At 34.2% G+C, this 24,889-nt stretch overlaps 6 protein-coding genes across 6 annotated transcripts; 4 read left to right on the top strand and 2 right to left on the bottom strand.

The window, feature by feature from the left end:
* The first annotated feature begins 2,514 nt into the window (after nt 1-2,514).
* Nucleotides 2,515-3,409, top strand: LOC108840427 (uncharacterized). The gene has a single exon (XM_018613256.2). The coding sequence runs from the start codon at nt 2,752-2,754 to the stop codon at nt 3,202-3,204; it is 453 nt and encodes a 150-aa protein (XP_018468758.1). The 5' UTR covers nt 2,515-2,751; the 3' UTR covers nt 3,205-3,409.
* Nucleotides 3,410-5,611: 2,202 nt separating this feature from the next.
* On the top strand, nt 5,612-6,337 carry LOC108825819 (copper transporter 5). Its single transcript, XM_018599173.2, has one exon. The coding sequence runs from the start codon at nt 5,777-5,779 to the stop codon at nt 6,206-6,208; it is 432 nt and encodes a 143-aa protein (XP_018454675.1). The 5' UTR covers nt 5,612-5,776; the 3' UTR covers nt 6,209-6,337.
* A 446-nt stretch (nt 6,338-6,783) lies between these two features.
* LOC108840422 (protein LURP-one-related 16) lies at nt 6,784-8,126 on the bottom strand. Its single transcript, XM_018613253.2, has 3 exons — nt 7,818-8,126; nt 7,346-7,612; nt 6,784-7,107 (listed from the first exon to the last, which is right to left on the bottom strand). Exons 1-3 carry the CDS (start codon nt 8,055-8,057, stop codon nt 6,961-6,963), a joined length of 654 nt encoding a protein of 217 aa, XP_018468755.1. The 5' UTR covers nt 8,058-8,126; the 3' UTR covers nt 6,784-6,960.
* A 1,244-nt stretch (nt 8,127-9,370) lies between these two features.
* LOC108841891 (guanine nucleotide-binding protein subunit gamma 3) lies at nt 9,371-12,321 on the top strand. The gene is made up of 5 exons (XM_018614675.2): nt 9,371-9,801; nt 11,241-11,293; nt 11,395-11,439; nt 11,534-11,578; nt 11,823-12,321. The coding sequence occupies exons 1-5, from the start codon at nt 9,622-9,624 to the stop codon at nt 12,265-12,267; spliced, it is 768 nt and encodes a 255-aa protein (XP_018470177.1). The 5' UTR covers nt 9,371-9,621; the 3' UTR covers nt 12,268-12,321.
* A 7,032-nt stretch (nt 12,322-19,353) lies between these two features.
* Nucleotides 19,354-20,213, top strand: LOC108842445 (germin-like protein 1). Its single transcript, XM_018615362.2, has one exon. It carries the CDS (start codon nt 19,399-19,401, stop codon nt 20,032-20,034), a length of 636 nt encoding a protein of 211 aa, XP_018470864.1. The 5' UTR covers nt 19,354-19,398; the 3' UTR covers nt 20,035-20,213.
* On the bottom strand, nt 20,212-24,261 carry LOC108842444 (protein PLASTID MOVEMENT IMPAIRED 1-RELATED 1). The gene is made up of 3 exons (XM_018615361.2): nt 24,105-24,261; nt 21,619-23,851; nt 20,212-21,530 (listed from the first exon to the last, which is right to left on the bottom strand). The coding sequence occupies exons 2-3, from the start codon at nt 23,805-23,807 to the stop codon at nt 20,456-20,458; spliced, it is 3,264 nt and encodes a 1,087-aa protein (XP_018470863.2). The 5' UTR covers nt 23,808-23,851; nt 24,105-24,261; the 3' UTR covers nt 20,212-20,455.
* Between the last annotated feature and the right edge of the window lie 628 nt (nt 24,262-24,889).

The raw sequence follows: 24,889 nt of genomic DNA, 5'->3' as shown, positions 1-24,889 counted from the left end.
GCCTACAAGCTGGGAGTAGTGAATGTAGCCAGACCACCATTCATTGCTTCTGCTCTAGTAGAGTCAGATAACCAGTTCGGACCGCCTCTTGCCATATAAAATTGAAGTCTACGGTCCCTAGTGACACTCACAGCGACTTGCAGTGCTAATGAGTTAGTCTCTTTTGGAACATTAGACAACATGCTTAGATCAAAGGAGTGGATTTTCCTCAGGATTTTCGAGATACCTTGTGAAAATAGAGGATAGAGATCAGGCAAGAACAAAGCTTCCATTGCTGCAGGGGAGGAGATTTCTAAAATCACTCTCTTGACATGAATATCACAGAGAGCATCAACTGCCCATTCGATAGTTTGGAGCTCTGCCTCTAGGGCTGATGAAGTTTGGTCCACATTTCTCTATGCATATGGTTTCAAGCAACCATCTATTGACATTGTACTGATGGTTGATGAAATAAAGTCTTTTTTCTGACATCGGTTGATGATGTAAATTAAAGACTATTTAGTAACATATTCTTCTCCTTAGATCGCCTCACAGTGATCACATGCTGCCATAAGTTGGACTATTTCCAATGTATTTTTTTATTTTTTATTCTAAAATAGAAGAATTCCATAATAAAGATATGATTTGTTCTAATGTATTGTTAAAAATAGCAACTTCTAAATATAAAATAAAATATAGAGGAATACTATTTTCTATAAATAGAAAAATATCAATTTCTATTTTAGAAAAAAGAAATAGAGATGAAATAGAATATTTTTACCTTAAAATGCTACTATTATAGAAGAAAGTATAAAAAATGGCTGGAGATGCTATTAATGATTTTATGGACCGAATTATATTCTTCCTTAATTATTGTGTCTCTCTTTTAGCTCATACGTAAAGCATTTAGAGATGTGTATTTTTTTCATTCAAAGATATATTCCCTCTGGTTCTTTTTATCTCATTTCTTAGTAATTTATTTACATAGCTATATGTAGCTATGTAAATAAATTACTAAGAAATGAGATAAAAAAAAGATCGAAACTAGACTAGGTATAAGTTATGATCAATATTTGTTCATGGGTAACCATGGCCGATGTCTAAAGACTCTGAACTAATTTTGAAACCTTTGAAAGACCCAAATTTTGATATTTAAGTTCTTCACAATTGTATATGTGGAATCACATAGTGAGAGCATCTCCCTTCTTAATCTAATTCTTACTACAAAATAGTTTAAATTAAAATCTTTATCAACTCTATTCTATTTTTATTTTATAATGAGATAAAAAGTAGATTTGTTATATAAATTGAGTAATACATTTAATTTTATTTATTTTTCTATTTTTCATTCCAAGATAAAGTAGGTTTTCAATAAGACTGAAATGAATTATTCCATTGTAAAGAAAAAAATGTAATATATTTGAGATGCTTGTATCGTCAGACATCAAGCACTTTAATTTAACAACATTTCATCGTAGATTTAGTAAGAGCTATATGTTTATGGCAAACTCTCGTTTTCTTACCCTCGTTTCCTTTAGGCATCCGTCCTCAATTTGTATTATCTTGCTGGATATGGAAATATTGGATTAGCATTCATCAACGTTTTAAAAGCAGATACGAACACTGAACTAGATTATTTTTTTGGATCACTGGGTTATTAGATCAGCCATAAATTATAAATTAATTAATTTTGTTATATAATAGTATACTAACTAATTAAAAAATAAGATAAATTTTATGTTTTATAGATATATAGAAAAGTAATTAAATCTAGTTTTCTTTATTTTTCATTTTATATACAAAATAACAAAAATAATCTAGACTATTTAATATCTTTTTTTGTAATGAGTTAAGAGTTATGACATATAATAAAAAATATCAAGACATAAAATTTATAAGTATTTTTGAATGTCAAATGTACTTTTGTCATCACATATTTAAATGTTTAATGTGAATGATAAAATTAAATTTTAAATCTAAAATAAATCGAAAATAAAATATCAAATTATAATAGATCATAACAAAAACAAACTAATACTAAATCACATCAAATGATTTTGGTTCTCTCTATCATCATTCAATTAATTTTTTCAAGTGACATAATGAAATCTTCATCAAAAACTAAAAATTATATAAAAAAAGCCAAAACTACAAAAAAAAATTATTGTGTGTGAGAGTCATGATAACAAAAATAATCAAAAATAAAAAAAAATTGAAGGAGATAAATAGTCGATAGCAGAAAAAGATGATAGTAAAAATCTAAGAAAAATTATTTATTGGGTCAACCAATAGTTCAACCGGTAGCTGATTCTGAGTTTTACTGGTTACATCGCAGGTCTACATCGGATTTCAAAACATTCATGTATGTATAGGGGAATGAATATCTATAATCGCAAACTGCATAATAATTTTATGAATTTACTACTCTCTCTTTCTTCAAAAATTGAATTTACTACGTACTAAAAAGGAATTCAATAATTATCCATCCACACCCACATGCAAGTTTTAAGAAACAAACAAAAAGTTCCTCACCACATTATCTCACTCACATGAATCCAAATCCTCCTCCAACCTCATATTATTTAACATTATACATAATAATTTTCTCAAAGAAAAAAAACAGAGGCATATGTCTCCATTTATATCTATATAAACATCCAAGAAAGACCATAAGAGTATATGAATAATATACCCTTAAACGCAGAGAAGCCAGAGACTCCCACAACAAAGAGTTTATAAGTCTGATCTCAGTCTGATCATTTTCCACAAACAATGATGTCTTCATCATCAGCCACCGATACTATCACTAAGCCGTCGTCATTGCCGGCGGTGGAGTCAGTCACATGCGACACGTGCGGTTTCGCAGAAGAATGCACGCTGGCTTACATCCACCGCGTCAAGGAGCGGCACAAGGGACACTGGCTTTGTGGGCTCTGTATGGAGGCAGTTAAGGACGAGGTGGTTCGGTCCCAGACTAGAATCTCCATCGAGGAAGCTCTCCGCCGCCACACCACTTTCTGCCACCAGTTCCGTTCTTGGAGTCCAGACGAGGAGGAAGATCCAATATCAGTCATTGGAAGGATTCTACGGCGAAGCCTTGATGGCTCTCCACAGAGAACCACCACGAGGTCCAGCTCGAGTGGGGCTTTGCCGGGTATTGACGGAGTAGCGTCACGACGGTCGCTTCTTCGTTCTGGCAGCTGTTTCCCTTCTCTCTCTACTTAATTAATTAAAATCTGTTAAATGTAAAAAAATTTGCTTATTGTTTTTCGTTACATTTTTCGTTAAATAATGTTATTTTGTATTTAATTACATTTTAGATGGAGAAGAAAGAGTTGGAATCCGAGGATGTAATCTCCTATGACGTTAGTCTTTCTTCATAAGTGAGTTTAATAATAAAATGATTAATGAGCAAAGCTCATATTATGCATGTGCTCTCTAGATTTGCAGTACTTAATAAATTTATATTCTTTTTATCTTACATTATGTAACAAAAACTATATTTAGGTTTGTCAACAGTGGAATATGGAGTACATGTAACTGATGAATTTTACCATATGCCTGATAACATAGCTATAAAAAAGAATAGATGATAAACAAATAATGTACGTATAGCATTGGAGTGAATACCATGCTGATTAAAAAAGGAATATATACCTTTGATAAAATTTAAGATTTATTACAAGTACCAGTAGAAAGAGCATTGTCATTTCTCAACAATAGTAAAGATCTTACTTCTGAATTCATATCTCAAATGTCGACGCTAGATGCTAGTTTATAATATGTCCCATTTGATCCGATGGAAGTTGACTGGTTGATCTGACTTGGTTATGACAATGATTTAAAAACTGATCCAACATCCAAATCCAGCCGAATGAAATTGTTAAAACCACAAACCAGGCTTTCGATGTTTTCATAACCATTGGTCCAACAAACAACTAAAAATGGGATAAAAGTCTATCAAAACAATCAAACTCAATTTGATCATTTCCGAAAGAAAACGAGGAACGAAAAACCATGCACCGAGGATTTAATGATATTTAAAACACTGTATGTACTAGGAAGGAACCAACTAATACGTATAGTCAACTTGAATTCATCATTTAACACCAGTAACTATCTACATGATATATTCAGAGCCGTGCCTATGGTGTTGAGAAAGAGGCAATGGCCTCAGGCCCCCTCTTCACATAGTAACTTTAGGGCCCCGTTTTTTGTTTATTTGGTTAAAAGAATTTATATTTTAGTCAATAGTATACTACTATACTAGTAGTAAACATTTTAACATATTTACCGGACTAATATGTTTTCATTTTTATGCTATTCTTATGGGCTTTGCATTATCTATCATTGTAGCCTTTTTGTTTCCACTGTTTTTTCATCTTTTTGTTGCTAAATACTTTTTTAAACTCATTTGATATTCTGAGTATGCTATATAATTTTATACATTTTAGTTATATGTTTTATATTTAAATTAGCATTGATGAGATCGATCACACAATATTACATATAAAGTTTTAATATTGATCTTTGTCATTTTACGTAATATACAGTTCTATTCAAAAATATTTTCATATATACATAAATATATTTATATAAAATGAAATATTAAATATACTTTTACTATAATATTAGTTGTCCTTAAAAAAATTCAGAAAACTACATTAATAATTTATCGCCTTAGGCCTCTTAAACACTAGGCACGGCACTGGATATATTATATGCTACACTTATCATTAAACTATTTTTATATCTATATGGATGCGCCACAGGATAACTAGAGACCATTGAACATAGATCAGTAGGCCACATACCATTTCTAATATTACTATGATAAGTCAAATACCTAACTATGCCACATATTAAACTCATATATTTTTGCTGATGCGTATGTTATTAGTATCTTCGAATTCATGCTGCATATATGCGTATACATAGCAATATTTGTAGAGAATCCATTTAACAGCCCTAATTAGAACATACTAAAATTCAGTATCCAGATAAAAACTAATATTTATGCATGTGTACAAACATATGTGAATGCATGGCGCATGTGGATATGTCTAGCTTATTATGATTAGGAGACACAAGGGTTCATTTGTTATGTCTTCACATCACTTCACTATTTGTGTGGCGCAATGGGTCATTCCTCTTTATTTTGTACCCACTTGTCCTTAACACTAACTTGGCATTTTGTTCTATGTTTGTCTCTTAATTGGGCAATTCCACTTTTATCTCCTTAATTTTTCTGGTCATTCTTTGTGATTTAAGTTAAAATATCTCGAGCCCTTTTCAAGAATATCTTTGAGTACACCTACCAAGATTTGTATCTACTGTTCCATAAATTATTGTATCCCTTAATAAATTTAAAAAGTAGCTCCAACAAATGCTCTAAGATGTTGATAGTATTTGCAGCACTAACATACACAATAATGTTAAACCAAAAGAAAAAAGACAATAAAGATAACATTTTGTCAAAACGCAGTGTCGTCAATGTCATACATGATTCTTCTTAGATTTCATTTTCTTGTTGTAGGAAGAGTGAAATGATAACCACTATTTGGTTATAGTTCATTCGGTTTGTTCCAGTTTACCTAAACCAAGTTTGTTGGTGTAAGTTACAAACTATATTATCTTATTTGTAAGCCCACCGGGCCTATAATCTGAGCCCACAAGGATAATCATCTTGTAACAAACAAGTCATTAGTCAACAACAAACCACTTCAACAGCTTTTCGATCTTTTCTTGTTATCTGAAAACAATCGAAAGAAGAAAGCTCAAAAAAGCCATCGCAAAGATGATGCACATGACCTTCTACTGGGGCATCAAAGCCACAATCCTCTTCGATTTCTGGAAAACCGATTCATGGCTCAGCTACATCCTCACCTTGCTCGCCTGCTTCGTCTTCGCCGCCTTCTACCAGTACCTCGAGAACCGCCGCCTCCAATTCAAATCCCTTTCGTCCGCCCGCCATCCTCCTCCGCCGCGAACCGGCGTCTCCGCCCCTCTTATCCCCAAATCGAGCACCAGATCCGCCGCCAAAGCTGCCTCGGTGCTGCTCTTCGGCGTCAACGCCGCGATCGGGTACTTGCTGATGCTCGCGGCCATGTCCTTCAACGGAGGCGTTTTTATCGCGATCGTCGTCGGTTTGACCGTCGGGTACCTCGTTTTCAGATCTGACGACGACGGTGGTAACGCGGCGGCGGAGAATCCGTGCGCTTGTGCTTGATTTATTACAACCAATAATGGAAACTTTCTAAAACTGAATCGTTGGAAGTTGCAAGTTTTAAGTCCGATGATTATATGTAAACATTGTTGTCTGTTTGTAATAATTTGAGATAGCCAAGTCTCTCTACTCTTTGGTTTGTGTTGGTTAGAGTTACAAATGTTTCGTGTTAGATAACGAAGCAGTATCTACAAGGTCCTTCCTTACATGCAATGTTTTTAAAATCTGACCCGTGACTAACCGGAAAAAGTTTTAACTTTAAGGCTATGGTTATGGATTATTAGAGCACCATTAATGCAGTAACTTAGGGAGGGGGTGTTTAGTGATTTTCAGATTAAAAAAAAAAAAAATAGACAGAAGATAGAAGCGTTAGTGTTTAACTAAGCTGTCCAAGTGTGATGCAAGTTTTTAAATTTTAAAAACATAAGTAAAAATTTATTAAAATGATTAACTACAGTGTTTTGATTTTAGTATTTATCATCATAAAATTATTAAAAATTATGTAATAATATAAAATGTATTTTTAATAATTATAATGATTTAAAAGACAAAAAATTAACAAATTAGGTTTTATAATAAGTAACAAACTAACTCGGTTTTATTCATGGTCATGGTTCACAGTTTAGTCTGATCCAATCACCGATTCGATTCGGATTTAAAAACACTAGTTACATGTTATGGTTTAATAAAATGTCACGTCTCGGACATACATAGATATAACTTTATATAGAAATGTATTACTGCACTAGTTTAGATCAACAAATAGTGGATTCGCCATGGATGTAGTCGAGTATTGCAACGACACCGACGATGAAAGCTTGATCCACATTTGCTTTGACTATTATATTATAAAGATCCTTCTTGTTCCCCACCATCTCCTCCATTTCTTTATCTATCCTTACCTGTATTCATGTATAATTAGTATTATTCTCTCTAATTCATTATCAATATCTCTACGACTTTTTTTTAAAAAACGAATACTATACTCATTTTTTCTAACCTAATTTTTCAGATATTTGAAATTGATGCCACACCAATAATAGCAACAACAAAAAAAGTTATTCCTTAAGATTGGAAACCAAAATAATATTCATACTTGTATATCGTATCTTGATCAAACTATAAGCTAGTAAGAATCACCTGAGCTATGTTTCTGCCATCTGAATCCATGATGTTGCAATCTCTTTCTGCGAAAGAGCCACTGATCTGGATATAGCTGTTGTTATAGATATTGCATGTTGATATCTTTGGTTTACCGTGAACCAAAATTCTGATTAAACCGTGTTGAACCAGACATGATTCTTTTGGATCTTTCAATGTGAATAGAAGCTTCTCTGTTCCTTCATTATCGTATCCAAAACCTTCCCATTTCTTGTGTACCATGTTCAGTGCCTGTACCATTCCTCCCTGAAAATGATATTTGCCCCAAAAAATCCAACTACTATTAATGTTAAAAAATGGTTGGGTTAAAAAGATGATGGTGACATATTGTGAATGTAAAGAGATGTTAATCACAAAATAAAAGTAACAAGAAAAGCCCTAATCTCATCAGCATAAGTCAGTGACTCAAGAAAATAATCAAATCTTATACCATAAAGATAAAGTTGGTTACCATTTTGCGGATGAGAAGCAAATCTTTACCATCACCATTTTTCAAGACAAGCTTGTCTTTGGTTCCAAGAACTCCACACCCATCAACCGTAAACACTACTTGTTGCTTACTATTGCTCACTACAAATCCTCCTCCATTCACCATATGTGGTCTTCGCCGCACCACAAGCATCGCCTCTGATTCCGATGAGTATCTCCGGCTCACCACCGGATCCACCGCCTTGCTGCTTCTGACACCCATCAAATCTATATACACACTTGTGATCTTGTTTAGTCTGTACAATGCTTGGCCTCTTTAATCCTTTTATGCATACACTTCAACACTTAAATAGTTATTGATATACGCACGTGTGGAATACTTAATACTACTTAATAGTGCTTGATTATGATGCTGATTCGTGTTATTGTTTTTGATGAAAGATGCTGATTAGTGCCAAACTTTTCTTTGTGCATAGACTTCAAAAGCTTAATGACAAAGATGCGAATAGTATATATTTTGTGATTAAAAAAACAGCTTAAGATTTAACTAACCGCAACTTGATAATTGTTGGTGAGTGGGCATTTCTAAAGTTAAGATTAAGATTCGAATATTGGAACATGCTTCATTCTTATCTTTTTTAATCTACATTTTGTTGGAGCCCTGATAGAACTGAAAATATAAAACAAAATATTACCATAAATGAGTAATGCCCTGAAAAGGTTTTCTTTTCTAGACTTGGATGGAGTTTGAATCCCAATTTATGTAATTTTGTAGGGTTTAGGTAACTTTGGTGATCGAGCTTAACTAATCCCAATCCAAGGGCGGATAGATTCATTAAAGAAAGTCTATTCGCTATATCTTCAACTGGGCCAGCGCCCAACCCCAACCGGCCCAACAATAACGCATTTGCTTAATGTAAAAAGCCAATGATTTACATGAGTTAGCATAAAAAAGCCACCTGGTATTATTTCTATATATTTACAAATCAAAACACACGAGCTTTCTTTGTCTCCGTGAGTTATGAGCCTTCGCCTAGGTCGCTTTCCCTCTTTATGTTCAGCGTGGGATCATTTCCACGTTTAGTCCATTCGTGTATCAAGGAAGCACAAATCACTTTTTGTAACTGAAAATTTGAACGTTACCTGAAGGCTAATTTTTCTCATACGTGCACTTAATGGTATAGCAACTATGATAACCTTTTTCCAGCCATTTTGAGTAATGCAGTTTATAATCTTGACTTAAAACTCCCAAAATTACACCATTATAAATATCGAACATAAAAAGAAGAAGATGATTTTACGTTAGATAACATATACTATGTGGTTTATATTAGTGTTGTTATTTGTGTTACCATCCGAATTCCAATCAAAATATAAAGTTTTACATAAACAAAGTCGAAGATTTTTGAAAAGCCATTAACAGTTCGCATCAAAGTTCAAAAATATATATTAATAAGATTAACAAGAGTATTTTGTACAAACAATAACATATGTTATATAGTACCTCACCGAATAAATGGTTTAAAATATAATAAAAGTTCAAATACCAAAGAGACACGGAGCCTTAAAAGGGGCAGAGGAAGGTAAGTAATTATCCTTGTCAGGTGCCATAATTACTGCTTCTGCCACCCACCTTCTTCACTATAGAGAGACTCTCTCACTAACCTCCCTCTCTCTTTCTTGATTTCTTTGCATTGTTTTTCTCACTCGCCGCTTCTTCTTCCTCTTTTTCACCTTACTCTCGTGGTTCACTGCATGCTTTTCTCTTGACTCGAACCATTTCTCTCTGGAGTTTACACTACCGGAGAAGATAATCATTGACAACAATGGCTTCTACTTCATGCAGTGTAGGAGGAGAAGTAGCTGGTGAAACAGGTTTGGCTCTTGCTAAGTCATCTCTACCGCCGCCTCGTCCCAAGTCTCCGCCGCCGTATCCAGATTTGTACGGGAAACGTAGAGAGGCGGCGAGAGTTCAGATGCTGGAGAGAGAGATTGGTTTTCTCGAGGCAAGTTAACTAATCTTTATTCTTTTTCTTGATTCTGTTTTTCTTTCTTTTTTTCAAAAAGAGTACTATATCTGTCTATTTTTCCTAAACTCCCACATTTTGATAACTCTGAGGAAGTGTTCGAATATTTTGAATTTCATGATTCATATGTTTTGTTAGTCCTAATTTAAACAAATAGTATGTTCTGTACTATCTTGTGATTATAAAATTAATTAATCACTAGCACTCTTAATTAATAATTACATTAAATGATTCTGTAACTTTTTAAAATAATTACTAGTAGTACTATTTGTTTTGGGTGGGTGTGTGAGTGAGGGAGAGAAAATAGGTCATTGATTTGCCAAAACTTTACTTGGTCCCTATTATATCCAGGTTGGTCTGGTCTCTGCACCGTTGTGTTATGTTTGACACCAGTTATAGTAAACAATACATTTAATTTATATTCTTAGAATGCTATAAAAAAGAAAGAGTATTTAACTTATGTAATCAGACACATTTATATCAAATTAATTTCAAGCACGTACTATGTATGTATGCAAAGTCACTGGCTATTCAAATTAATTGCATGTTTTATTGAAATTAATTTGAATCACATAAATAGATTATTGTATTAAAAATTGTTAGCATATGGGAAGTTTCAACGGATGTGTTGATTATAACCTAGACTAATTAATTGGATTCCTATGCTTTTTATTTAACCTCTAGTCTAACCCAATTAATTTCATAATCATTTTTTAAAAAAATAATTAACTTTCATCGTCATAATATTGAAACAGATTAAATATCAAAAAGACTGAAAATAAGTAAATAAAAATAACAAACGAAAATTCGATCATCTTGTAGTGTGATGTGATTCACTAGCCGTCCATTTACTCTAGTTTTTAGATCACTGAGGCGTATGTGTTCGTTCGTGCATGTGTACTATGAGAGTGAGTGCTTAGTCAAAGAGAGTATTAAAAGTAAAATATAAAGAAAAAGAAGAAAAGAAAAAGAGAGAAAGAGTGAAGCATTAGCGAAAAAAAAAGAAAGCTGAGTAGATCTTCAAAATAAATAAACATATTGAATTTGGTTAGCTTCCTTTGCAGTTTTTATATTTATAATGAATCAATTTGTGAAAGTTTTTGTCTTTATTGCTATTTGCGTTTGAAAGGACCATATACATGTTCCACCTTTTCGTCATGTTCCTTTCATGGATCTCCCTTATGTTTACTCTCTAAAATGTATTTATTCAAATATTTGAGAAATGAAATAATTTTTACATTGTATATGTATGGTTTCTCCTGATACTATTGAAATGTGAAAAAAATCTTGTTGAGTTGTGTTTTGTCCCATTATGAAATAAGTTGTTCTCCTGTTTTTTTTCCAAGAAAATACACTTTAGCTTTAGCCTTTAGATAATGAAGTTTCTTAAATTATATTTCGACTGTTGCCATGGGCAGGGAGAAAATAAATTCGTCGAAGGCTTACAACCAGCGTCTAGATGCTGCAAAGAGTAAGAGTCTCTTTATCTCTCAGACATTACATCAGTTTTTATTCAGTTTAGTTTCATTGATAAAAGAAAATTTGTTATATGGAATCTTACTTATGTGGCAGGGTCTCTGATTTTGTGATTGCAAATTCTGACCCATTGATACCTGCGTAAGAATATTCTAAAACTTCACTAGGTCACCTCACATCACTCTTACTCTGACTTGCTCTTACATTTACCTCTTTTTTTTCCTCATACGGACAGACAACGAAAGAGTCGACGACACTGCCGGTTCTGGAAGTGGCTCTGGTAATATTTATCTCATTTTCATTGTGATTTATTTTCACTTACTTGCGACTAACGTAGAAGCGGCTTTGGTGCATTTGCATAGGCTTTTTATTTTAGAATATATTAATATCAATACGCACCCTTTCATTTCTAAGATAATGAATTTACAATATTAATTACATTTTTAATATAATTTTTTCCTCGAAAATTTCTTAGACAATGCAAATCAACAAAACGATGATAATAATTAACTAACTTTATGCAGTTTCCCGTGTTTGAGCGTGGCGAGTTTCTGCTGTTGTTGCCGATCCGAGTGTTCGTGCCATCTGAGGAAGCCAAAATGCTGCAACTCCACATGTTGTAGCTGCACTGGTTTCAAATGTTGTAACGGGTCCTGCTGCTCAAACAGCTGTTGTTGCCCGAAACCGAGCTGCCCCAACTGCCTGAGGTGCCCCAACTGCCTGAGCTGCCCTAGGTGTTCATGCTTCCGAGGTTGCTGTTGTTCTTGTCCGGACTTATGTTGTTGCATACCCACCTGCTTCCGCAGTTGCAGTCGACCATCGTGTCTTAATAAGAAGAAGAGTTCATGTTGCAGCTGCAACTGCAAGATCAAATGGTCATCTTGTTTTAAATGTCCTAAGGTTCGACTTTGTTGTTGTTTTTGCAACTGTAAAAATACATGCTCTAATCCTTGTTGTTTAGGCTTTTAAACATTAATATCATTATTATTATCGTTATAATTATTATAGCTATTTTCTCTATAACTCTTTCTTGATTTTTGTAATAAACTTGTAAATATCTTTCTATTGCTGTACGTAATGATTTATATCAAGCGAACATCCCATTAGATATGTCAGTATACAAAATAATTAAGTGAATGTGACCAGCAAAAACAAAGATACTAAGCAATCATAATTCTCATGGTCAGAACAACAGCAATATAAAGATCAACTAAAATATATAGAAATTATGTATTTATTCTCAAAAATCAAATAACATTTCCGCAACGGAAAATTTAGAAGACAAAAACATACGTTTGAGATAATCAAATAAACTAGTCTACTACCTTAATTAATTTACTCTACGGCAGTTTACAAACCAAGTCTGCCCTTAGCTTTCTACTGTATATCTGATCTCCCAAACTAAAAAAATGATGTTCATTACTGTAATTACTCTTTTGGATAATCAGCAAAATGTTCTTCTTTTAATCTTTGATAACAGTTGTTATCTTTCCGATCGAATTTGAGATTCTTGAAACTCACACGTTTCAATATCTTAGTATGAAAGGTGAATACAGACAAGTTAAATTGTTTTACGAAGCTAGACAGCTACCTTAGACCATAACCAGTCTTAGTTGAGGAGAATGCGCAAAAAAGAAGAAAGAGAGAACAATCAAATAGCATAAAAAGAACAATTCCGATCAAATCTTTATGTCTCTGTATTCTTCTTTTCTTTGAATTTCTTTGAACGTTCCCACGTAACAAGGTACACGTTAGACTAACTATGCGATATTATTTGAACCAACTCATTTCATAATTACATCATTTGTTTGATTTTAAGTTATCCTGCTATCATTGTCTAGAATTATCTTTGAAATCATAAACACAAGTTAAGTATAAGATCTTTGTCAAAAAAAGAAGAAGAAGTTAACTATAAGATAAGCCCTTTTACAAAGAAAAAAAAAGTGAAGTATAAGACGATATTTACATGTTATACATATTTTCACATCCATTCAAGGGACATTTAAAATCTTGTTAAAAATCGTTCTTGCAAGGATGAGTTCAATTGGGTAATTTTTAAAATTAATCCCGAATCCATTGAATCAAAGGTGAAAAATATTATAATGCACATTTGCGGAAAAATGAACATTTAAATCATCAACTATTTGAAATCAGCAAATTTAATCACGAACTATCATTTGCATGATTTTATTCCTCAACTAATAGTTGATTTGGCAAATTAGTGACGGAAAAAATCAACCATAAAGTTATAAATGATTTTCGTTAGTTTTATATCAATTATCTCCGCCAATGAACTTGAAAACCTCGAAATCTTCAAATTTAAATCTTTAACTTTGAGTGAAGACGATTTCTCGTGACGGAAAGATGGTTTCCGGTGATATTTGTTTTCATGATTGCACCGGATTTTTTCTTTTTTTCATCGGAAACCGCTTTCCGTCACCAGAAATCATCTTCACTCAAAGTTAAAGATTTGAATTTGGAGATTTCGAGTTTTTCAAATTCAATGCCGGAGACAATTAATATAAAATTAACGAGAATCGTTTATGACTTCACAGTTGATTTTTTCGGTCACTAATTTACTAAGTCAACTATTAGTTGAGGAATAAAATCATACAAGTGATAATTCAGGATTAAACTTGCCAATTTCAAATAGTTGGGGATTTAAACGCCCATTTTCCCGCACATTTGCATGTTCAACTAAACCGGCCATGCAATGATATCGATCTTACTCACGGTTTGGTTTGTACCAATCTGAAACAAATCAGAACTGAACACCGAACTATAACCAACCGACATTCGTATAGGACACAAGTAGATCATTGCTTCTGTCCGATGGTTATCGAAAAAAAGATCTTAGATATATTCGTATCAGTTGCTAAACTATAGTATTCTCTTTTTCGATCATAGAAGTCAGAGAGAATGATTCAGCAGAGAGAGAGAGAGGTAAATAAATAGATTTCATGGTGAAAAATAAATAACGTATAGGTTTGCGTAATAACTGATCAAGGGATTCTGGGTATGTACGGTACGAATCCAACTTGGTGATCAGAAGTCAGAAGTGAAGGTCTTTTCTACTTTTTATTGTGTGTTATAGGTCCCATTAGAGAAAAGACTGAGGTGTTGTCTGTGTCAAGATGTCAAAAAGAGGGGTCGAAATCGAAAATAGATGAAACTTAGGGTACAAAAAGGTGTCAGCTGGGAGAGAAAATACAGAGCACTGGACCTCTCTGCAAAGTGCTGGAAAATTATTAAATGCAACTTGTCAATTTTTCTCATATGGCTCGATGCATTATGTGAACTATATTACTGACACTCTTTGCTTGTTGTCCTCGATGTTTATCTCATTCACGGTTTTGCAATTATTATTTTCCTTGTAAAAAAAGGTCTACAAATCGATATTCAAATATTTTACTTGATTGTTTTTTATTGATTTCAAAATATACAAAATGCTTAGTGGTAACTCTAACAGATTTTTTAAGCAAAAAAAAAAACTGTAATAGATTTATATACACATTTTACATTTGCTTAGTGGTAATTACTAATTTCCTTACAGTAATATTGTTTTGTTTTCGTTTTCCACTTGTAGCTTAGTTTGTTTCTGTTCATATATGAATGTTTTCCTTGGTGGGCATATTTGGTCTTACTGAGCTTAACGTAGCACCGAGCGTAAGGCCCAATTTAAAAAAAAAAACAGAGTAACATGTTCTCAAATGGTTTACTTCATATTTTTGTCACACAAAAAAATTCTAAATATATATTGTCACCACTTTAAAATTAATTATTAATAATACTTCATACTTTTTTTAAATTTACTATTTTACCCATATATTTTATTTTAGCATTAATTTGACCCAATTACTATTTATTATAAGTTAAAAATTATTATATGATACAATATATTACATAAAACATAAATAAATAAACAAAGAATTTTAGATTTTATAAAGAAACACTAAATACATACGTATCTTAAGTGATTAAAAAATTTATTTTGAAACAAAAAATGAACTTATTTATTCTAAATTCTTCTAAATGGAACATAAAATTTCCAGAAATTAATAATTTCATGTTCTTCATTATTAACATTAAATTAGATAAAGGTAATAATATAAAAATTTAAATTAATTGGATAACATTAACACTTCTAATTTGCTTAAGTACAAAAAATAATAAATAAAGTTTAAGGATTAGTTTGTAAAAAAAACTCATCTTAAAAAATGCAGAACTAGACATTATTTTTTCAAATTTGAAAAAATACTGTTCAGTTCTTCAAATTTTGAAGAAATGAAAAAAATGAAGTATTTTTTAGCGTACAAAATGATCATTGGAGATGTTCTTATGGTGTGTTTAGGCTTGGGCATTTGGAGTCTCAATCGGGTTTTGGTTTTATCCAATCGGATTTTGTTTTTTCGGGTTTGTCAAAATCAGTCCCACTCGGATATTTGAAAGTTTGGTTTGGGACCGGTTCGGGTTTTATCGGGTTTGGGTCGGGGTTAGTAAATCTTCAAATAACCGGTACAACTCAATGTACTTTTGGGTTTGGATCCCAATCGGTTCTTCGGTTTAAAAGTATTTGATTTGTACCTACTTTGTAACCAAAATATAAGTAAAATCGTCTTTTACGGATTTTAAGTACCTTATTGTACCTTTGTAACCAAAACATAAGTAAAATTGATTTAAAAATAAAAAAAAACATCAACCATGATCATTCAAAATCAAACGAAAAATAAACATATTTATTGATAAAAAAAACCAGATAAACGAAAACCTGTTCTCATGAAATGAGAAACATTGTTTAGTGAAAATAAAATATAAATCTAAATACTTCAAAATACAATTCACTTTTAACCATCAACCTTCATGTAATAGAACCACCAATCCATGTGATAGATAAGTATTTTAAATGTTCAACATATCTTAATATATTTTGAATACATATTAGGAATTGAGATCATTTTTGGTACAAGAATTTTATGGAATTTTGAATATTTCGGGTTCTAACGGATATCTATTTAGATTCAGATTTGATTCAGACCATATATTCATAACCCAAATACCATAAAATAAGATCCATTCGATATTTATGTCGGGTTCGGATCGGTTCGGATTCATTTTTACCGGATCAGATTTGGTTCTAATTTCCAGGTTCGGTTTTTTTTTGCAGCCCTAAGTGTGCTTGGAGGAATGGATTAAGCTTCTCTTTCGTTTTACTGTGTTTTTGGCTTAAACTGTACTGAATAATAAGCGTTGCATTGCATTGAAGACGTCTAAGATGCCTTTTGGAATTACCAAATAATAAGCATTGCAACAACTTCAAGGTCTAGAAATTAATATTCAAATGTTTTTACTGAATTGATTTTAGCATATGCAAATAATACGCTTAGTGGTTACTCTAATAGATTTAAAATTACATTTTACTTTTGCAATTTCGTTACCACTAGTAATGTTTTGTTTTTGTTTTCCACACGTTGATTGTAGTTTGTTTTCTTTCATATATGCATGTTTTCTTTGTGGGCATATCTACTCTATTAATTTAGGGTCCTATAATTTATCTACTGTACTAAATTTGGGCTTTTTCATAACTATATCCTTTCATGTAAATGTTCACCCACCTTTAATAAATACTTAATATAACAAATAACAAATAACAAACAATATCTTTCTATAGTAGATACATAAACCGTAACCACCTATTGCTCTACAACAGAAATATGCCATACAAGATTTTACCTAATTCAATATCACTTGCTCGAAAACTATATATCAATAACGATCGAACGGTAGTTTCTAATCTAAAAACAGAAATCGGTATATACACTATCCTATTATAACAAATAAAATAATACTAATTCCTTATAAGATAATAAGAAATATGGCTGAGGGGAATTATAACTAACTCATTTATCTTCTTAGCCGATTATCACTATAGATACATAGATTCCTCAGCCTTTCTTAGACACTATTTTACTTCACCGTACCACAAAAGAAAGTCGCAAAGCTTTCAGCTCTGGGATTACTTTCTGAAAAATATCTTAAACCATTCAAAATTGCATGGCGAATTGAGGTAATCCATTCATGAACTCAAAACACAACTTTCGGTAGAGATTCTTTAGAAACTCATTAGATCAAAATGTAAGTTCAGTATTGATATGTTAACTATAATATAGTTAATAAAATCATTTCTACATCTTACTTTCCATGTATATTGTTTGTATTTCATCTAAACTGAACTACGAACCTAATTTTTAACTGTAAAGTGTTAAGATATACTGTAGTATTTTTAAGAAGCTCTTTATGCCTTGAGTAAAGAACCTTTACAAGTTGGGGAATGAAGGATTAATTCACTAACACCACCAACAGGAAACTACAGAGCAACAAGCCATAGTATTCATCGCTCAAAGTTTGATGATATTTTTTTATCTCCTTTTGAAACGATTATGAGTGGAAACTTGAATGCAACTTTATAATTGGTATTTTAAAAAATAAATAAATATCTTATCAGTTTTGGTTTGGATTTAGTTCGGATTCGGTTTACTTTTGGATCTGGTTCGTATCAGTTCTTAGAGGTTCATATATTTTCCCAACCTTAAAAGCTTCGATATATAAGATTTTTCGTATAATTTGTATCATTTTATCTATCGGTTTTATTTAAAACAAAACATAACCGCGTTTTAACGCGGGTCAAAAAATTTAGTTTGGTTTTGTTGTGATTAACTTACCACCGAGCGTAAGGCCCAGTTTTTGTGTAAACAAAACTAAGCTGAGTCCAACTCAATTGTACCAAATGCTAATAATAAGCCCATGTATGACACACATTATCAGATTTATATCTGGAGTAAGTTATATAACCAGCAGCTGCAATAGTATGGGCATTGCAATAAAATATATGAACTGGTAGTCTAGAAACCTATGTCTTTCACTACCTTATTCAAATCCGAGTTACAACACATCAGCAACATTTATACGAATACTACGCATCAAATCAAAGAAAAGACGGTTTAAAATCTAAATACCAATCAAAAGAGAAGAGATAGTGAACGCCCTGAGTAAGAGGGAACGTTAAAGAGCCACACAAACTTATAAGATGATGAGACAGGAGGATAAGATACAGTGCAGAGAAGTCCAAATTAGGGAAGGAAGAGACATCAGACATGTTTGCTCTCTACTTAAATCTGGACCACACTGATCTCTCTTGTTCTCCATTAACCATTCCTTTCAACTTTTTCATATCTTATATACAAAAATATCCCATAAAAAGCGACTTCTCCTAGATATTTTGGTTTCTGTAAAAGACCGTTTGGAGCTTCTTTCACATTAATAAGAATCAAAACTTGAGAGTATTTGAATTTATTTTTCTTAATCCTAAACTATTATGAAATGTAGTATCATTCCAAGTTATTGGATATTGTCATTCAAAACAACACTCACACTAAAGCGTTGACTAATTTCATTCTAAGATTTGATGTGGAACCACGTGACTGAGTGCAAATGCAATACTTTAAAAGTTTAACTCTCAGTCAGTGATGGTTCACACTCCAGTAAGTGGAACTTTGGCTAAATTTCTTGGGGAATTTAGATTTATGAAAAAGAAGCATTTGGCATGAATAAAATCATTTGCAGTTTTAATTTTAGATTTTGCTTTAAATATGACATTCCTATCATATTGTATAACTTCGGAACAAATAAAAAATCACTCACGAATTCACCATTTGCCTACTACTAGAAAAGACAGCCCTGCAGTTAGATTTATTAAACTTTATTTGAAACAGATGTGTTCTTTTACTATTCGGCTTGTTCAACAAAACTGTCTTAAAAAGTTAAGTTAATTGACAACGAACAATTATATCACCATTCTCCAAACTGACAAAAATCTGTGACATGATACCCCATGACAGCCATGTGGGCTTTTCCTCACGTACGTACACCCAAAGTTCACATGCATGCAATGCTAACAAAAGAAAGATCTATCTTGGTTGCTTGTTGCTTCAAGACCATCCTCACGTTAACCATATCTATATCTTATAGGTCTCTATATAAACTAGGCGGCCTACCTTTCTCCCGCATAACATCAAAACTCTTGCCTAAATAATCTATAAGAAAATGAAGATGATAATCCACATTTTCTTCATACTCTCCCTAGTTTCATCCATCTCTTTTGCCTCTGTTCAAGACTTTTGTGTAGCTGATCCCAAGGGTCCTCAAAGCCCATCAGGGTACTCTTGCAAGAACCCTGACCAAGTCACCGAAAATGATTTCGCATTCTCCGGCCTCGCCAAAGCTGGAAACACTTCAAACATCATTAAAGCCGCGGTGACACCAGCATTTGCGCCTGCTTTCGCAGGCACCAATGGCCTTGGAGTCTCAATGGCTCGTCTTGACTTAGCCGGTGGTGGTGTCATCCCTCTTCACACTCACCCTGGTGCGTCTGAGGTTCTTGTAGTTATACAAGGAACCATTTGCGCCGGGTTTATTTCCTCTGCTAATAAAGTATACTTGAAGACTCTCCAGAGAGGGGATTCTATGGTGTTTCCTCAAGGGCTTCTTCATTTTCAGCTTAACTCTGGGAAAGGTCCTGCCTTGGCCTTTGTTGCCTTTGGAAGCTCATCCCCGGGACTTCAGATTCTACCATTTGCTCTGTTTGCAAATGATTTGCCTTCAGAACTCGTTGAAGCTACCACCTTCCTTAGTGATGAACAAGTTAAGAAGCTTAAGGGCGTGCTTGGAGGAACTAACTAAGCTTCTCTTTCGTTTTATTTTTCTAAGTTTTTGTGTGTGAGTGCGTTTATGCGTTTTTTTCGAGTTGGTTTAGCATTCTGATTTTTACCGTAATGGTTGTCTTTCTTTTTTTGTTGTTATTGTTCTCAATGTCTCATTTTATTATCTCTTTGGGTTAAATTTTAATAAGTAATTGCATAGCAGACGTCTAAGATGCCTAGCAACTATCAAATAATAAAACATTACACCAAGTGCAAAGGCTCTTGTTCGTTCCCTTGATCTCTTAACTGTACCACCAAACAGAGATTAGTTTGATCCGCAAACCTAAACTAAACACACACATAAACAAAAACAAACACAAGTGCAACACTGAAATGGAATCTAGGCAATTCACCACACCACATAACATAAACCAGACTAGTTCTGCTTTCCTTCTTTAGTTTCATTTTGGCATAATCACATTCGGATTTCGCACGTGTGTGCTCCACTTCCCCATTTTCCCAACCTCTTTCCATTTAGAACCAGAGCCAGAGACACTCCACAACTTATCACCAGACTTTATAGAACCCGGTTTTGGTTTCATAAGAGGAAGCTTGTTGTTTCCTTTCCCCATTCCATTAGCCATCAACCACCTTGAACCAGACTGCGCCTGCTGATGCTGACTCGTGATTCCCCATGGCTTCTTATCAGTCTCGCTCTTCATACCAGTAACATGTACCTCTGAGATTTTGTACTGAGGGATTCCTTGTTCCTCCACAACGGTTTCCTCTTCTTTGACCACCTCAGTTCCCTCTTCCTCTTCATCTGTTTTCCGCAGCTCTGAAACTGTACTATAGATTATGGGCTTTGGAGGGATAAACAATCTCTCAACTTGGATAAGAGAAAGCATAGGAGCTCCAACTGGCTCATAGTTTCTTAACGGATCTCGTAGCTGCACCATTAGTGCTACTGTGAAGTTATTCCCAAGTAAACCACATTTCCTTCCTTTCTTCCCCTTTCTTTTCTCCCCTTTTGATCCTTTCCGGATAAAGTTTAGTGGGTTTGCATGATGTGCAGCCAATATTTTTGACGTCTGCTCATTTATTTCATCTTCATCTCCAATGTCACCTGAATCCAGCTTCATCCACTCATCAAGAGTCAAGGAAAGACCCATTAATCCATCATCATCACCATCATCTCCGTCATCCTTTACGTCCAGAAGTTGTAACCCGGCTGCTCCTTCTAGACCAACGCAACCGCTTTTCCCTTGGAAGGCTGAGATCTCTCCGATAGATTGTGCAGTGATTTCCGAGGGTGCATCCTCATCTGACATCCCTGATTGTATTCTCAACCCTTCCAAAGACAGTGCTTCAATCTGGTCCATAGCCAAAGGAGCAAGATCTTCAAGTGATACATACTCTGAGCCAGAGTTACTGTTAGCAGAGCTTGAACCAAACTTTTTCGAATTAGCTGCAGATGAGGCTCTTCTTTCAGCTCCACTCGCAAAACCAGTAGATTCATGCTGTGATGTATGATCCCTGCGTTGAGAAGTAAACCAAATACATCCAAAACGTAAGTAAACATTTTTCACAAAACAGAACGAGTTATGATAAGATTGGTTCCAACCTGTTCCCACAGTCAATTGCAGGTGAAGCTTCCCACACCAACTCTTCCATAGTTTTCCCTGTTATATCATCCAGAGGCATCACTTTACTTGCCTGCATTGAGAGCTTCTCAATTCCAGAAGTGGCTAGTTTCTGAAGTATATCCATGATACCAGAGCCCATCTCAGCAGGCACCACCACTGGACTTGACACTTGCATGATCAAGCTGCCTCCGGCTTTGGAGTTTCTGAACAGTAAAGGATTCATTGAACGCAAGAACCCTCCGTTCTTTGTCTGCACAACTGGACCAAGGCCATCTCCTAGAGGAGGCAAATCAAATGGCTCCTTTACTGGAAAATCAGCTGGAGGAAAGGTGTTACGACCATTGTGAGGCGGAGAGTTCTGAAATGTGTTTTCATTCATACCCCACTCACGCATCAGTGATGCTGTTTCCAAGTCTTCCAACGTTTTGGCCCTGGGGTTGCTGACTCTTGCTTGAGTTTCCAGCTGATACTCTTCCTCTATATCATGAACTAGGGATGCCAGATCGAAATCTGATTCATTCTCTTCTGAGAAGTTTTCATCACATTCCATTTGTGGATCATCAGATTCAATACTAAAATCAAACAGAGACCCGGCCGCTAGAGTTTCCATTTCAAACTCTCTCAACAAGCGCTCCCTTGGAGACTCAGGTTCCCTCTCAAAACTCAAACCAAAAGGGCTGTGTTCAATGCCTAGCATGTCTAAGAACTCACTCGCCACATCTGTCGAACTTGATGATGCTTCTTCCTTATTTGGTGTTTTTAAAAATGTTTCTGAGCCTCCACGGTTTTCTTGATCTTCCTCCTCGTCGTCCGACGCTGTTGCTTCCAACATTTCTACACTTTCCAAAGCTGATTCAAGATCCTTCATTATCATTTCTCTCACGTCTCTCCCATCGGTCATTACCTCTTCATCATCCACAAGAACAATACTTCCCTCTTCCCTTGGAGTAACAACATTGCTTCCCTCCTCTGCAGGCAAATTATCTGTAACATTCTCAACAACTTCCTCACTTCTTATAATAGGAACTTCGCCAACTATCTTCGATTCAGTAATCTCATTCATGTTAACCAAAGTCTCTTCTGGAGGCAAATTTACTTGAACTTCGACAGCTTTCTTTATAGCCTCTATTTGATGTGCATTTGCATCTTCATTTTCAATTGACTCAACAGGTCCAATGTGTTGAGTGACAACCTCAAATTTGAGCTGAGACTCAGCTGCTGGATCCACCTTCTCCTCCTCATCAAATTTTTGGTACAGAATGTTTACAGAACTGGCCAAGTCAGCTTGTGCAACGGGGAGAACTTCATGAAGATCTTTGATTTCCTCCACATTCTGGGACAGAGGATGAGAGTCTTTGTTAACAACACTACCATGATCATAACGCCGAGATACAGACCCTACACTAGACTTTGTACTAGTAATCCTAGTCAACGCTGTGTTATTGCTAGTTTGTTTAGCATTTGAAGCACTGCGAGTATCCCCAACAACAGTGTACCCAAAACTCACGCTCAGAGTAGCACCACTAGCCTTCCCACTCAACTGAAACGTCGTTGACCACTTACCAGCGCTCTTCTCATCCTGCAACTCCTCGAGTGTCAAAGGAAGCAGTCTAGTAAGATCCATACGGTGTTTCCCAAGATCAACCTCAGGCGACCCAACCAGAGACGCATACAACAAGAAATGCTTCGCTTCATACTTAGCCGAGTGATGCTGTCCGCTTCTGCTTCCATAAACCGAGCACGTATGCGTCAGCTTGTCCTTGTCCTTAAACTCAGCTCTTCCGTTCGAAACTTTAGCAGGACGAGTGGCTAACGACTCGTCACGTCGTTTCCAGTGAACGGTGAGGTAAAGATCCAGGAATGTCGAGGGTAACCCGTCTATAGAATGGACTTGGGCAAAGAAACAACAGTTGAAACGACGGTTTCGGACATGAGAAAGAGCTCTGAGAGGCCAGTTCCAAAAAGACTTCTTTTCCTTGTGAGGCTCGGCCAAGTGGGTGGTGGTACGACCCAAGGGCTTTGTTGAAGTGTTGTTGTTGTTGTTATTAGGACCAGACACTGAGCTCCTAGGATTCTTGTTCACGTACAGAGCTTCACCTATCGTCTCGACCTCTTTCCGAAATTTTTGGTTACTAGAAGATTCCTCACTGTTAGCTTTACTCATCATGTACTTTGAAAACACTGAGAGAACCAAGAGGATGAAGCACACAGCTGCAGAAACAAAATTTTTTTTTTTATTATTATTATTATCAGAGAATCACATAGATCTTAGATAATTACAACTATTGTAAGAGTATATTGATGAATTAATAAAGTTTCTGTTTTCTTTAAGATAGTCATGAATCATCTTATCTATCTTCTGCTTCCCAATAATCTGGTCAGAAACTAGTCGAACGAAGCAACCCAATAATATCAAGCGAGAAAAATCAAATCCGGAGAAAGCAAAGAAGATGAAAGAACTAACCGGTTCTGTCTAGGTAATCACGGAAAAGTCGTCTCTGTGGAAGCTTGTAAACGGTGGAGAGGAGCGTCTGGAGACGAAGAACACAAGAAACCGTCTCCGTGTTTTTATTCCATTTGTCTTTTTTTTCTTCTCTTTTTTAAATTTGATTTCATTATAGAGGTTATTTTATTGCTATATATTTAAGCCTCGTGTTCATAATACATTTCTTTTGTTTATTTTTTTTATTATATACTTTTGACCAAATTTCCAATAATTTAAACTCAGATCCAATCTAAAAATACCAGTTGGGTTATACATATGTATCCCGATTTTGAAAATCTGTTTACAAGTTAGGCAAATAGGAAAAAAGAAACTATTGTATGTTTTTATTACCAGTTTTGTTCTAAATCAAAATTTCAGTTTTGAAGCTTTGACTAATATTTTTTTGGCAAAAGCTTTGACTAATTTAAACCTTTTACATAGGTGTTTGTAGATGCAAGAATTTGCAGAAACAAAAAGCAAGTGATTAGAGTTTTAAACTTTTTTAGTTTTCATATAATTACTACAACAATTGAAAAGTTATGTTTCAAGAATAAAATTTACTGAGCACTATTTTTATAATTATTCATCTGTAACTACAAATATTAAAATAAATTATAAATTTTCGAAATGAGATAAGAATATAATTTTATGATCATTATAAGTAGAGTTTTTACGGATGATAATAAAATAATTAATCAACTTAAAATTTTATTGCAAAAGTTTAGAAATTTTGCTTTTGACAAAAAATATAAATTGTATTTTTG

Source organism: Raphanus sativus, chromosome 2 (genome assembly GCF_000801105.2).
Source record: "Raphanus sativus cultivar WK10039 chromosome 2, ASM80110v3, whole genome shotgun sequence".
NCBI lineage: Eukaryota > Viridiplantae > Streptophyta > Magnoliopsida > Brassicales > Brassicaceae > Raphanus > Raphanus sativus.
Note: the sequence above shows the minus strand (reverse complement) of the source record. Positions and strands in the feature narration are given on the sequence as shown.

Excerpts from the sequence above, each read along its gene's own strand:
- LOC108840427 (XM_018613256.2), top strand. The coding sequence starts at position 2,752 with ATGATGTCTTCATCATCAGCCACCGATACTATCACTAAGCCGTCGTCA.
- LOC108825819 (XM_018599173.2), top strand. The coding sequence starts at position 5,777 with ATGATGCACATGACCTTCTACTGGGGCATCAAAGCCACAATCCTCTTC.
- LOC108840422 (XM_018613253.2), bottom strand. The coding sequence starts at position 8,057 with ATGGGTGTCAGAAGCAGCAAGGCGGTGGATCCGGTGGTGAGCCGGAGA. Across the intron at positions 7,613-7,817 it reads TGCTTCTCATCCGCAAAATG|GGAGGAATGGTACAGGCACT; the intron begins GTAACCAACTTT and ends TATCATTTTCAG. Across the intron at positions 7,108-7,345 it reads ATGGCAGAAACATAGCTCAG|GTAAGGATAGATAAAGAAAT; the intron begins GTGATTCTTACT and ends ACATGAATACAG.
- LOC108841891 (XM_018614675.2), top strand. The coding sequence starts at position 9,622 with ATGGCTTCTACTTCATGCAGTGTAGGAGGAGAAGTAGCTGGTGAAACA. Across the intron at positions 9,802-11,240 it reads GAGAGATTGGTTTTCTCGAG|GGAGAAAATAAATTCGTCGA; the intron begins GCAAGTTAACTA and ends TGCCATGGGCAG. Across the intron at positions 11,440-11,533 it reads TCTGACCCATTGATACCTGC|ACAACGAAAGAGTCGACGAC; the intron begins GTAAGAATATTC and ends TCATACGGACAG.
- LOC108842445 (XM_018615362.2), top strand. The coding sequence starts at position 19,399 with ATGAAGATGATAATCCACATTTTCTTCATACTCTCCCTAGTTTCATCC.
- LOC108842444 (XM_018615361.2), bottom strand. The coding sequence starts at position 23,807 with ATGATGAGTAAAGCTAACAGTGAGGAATCTTCTAGTAACCAAAAATTT. Across the intron at positions 21,531-21,618 it reads GCAATTGACTGTGGGAACAG|GGATCATACATCACAGCATG; the intron begins GTTGGAACCAAT and ends TTCTCAACGCAG.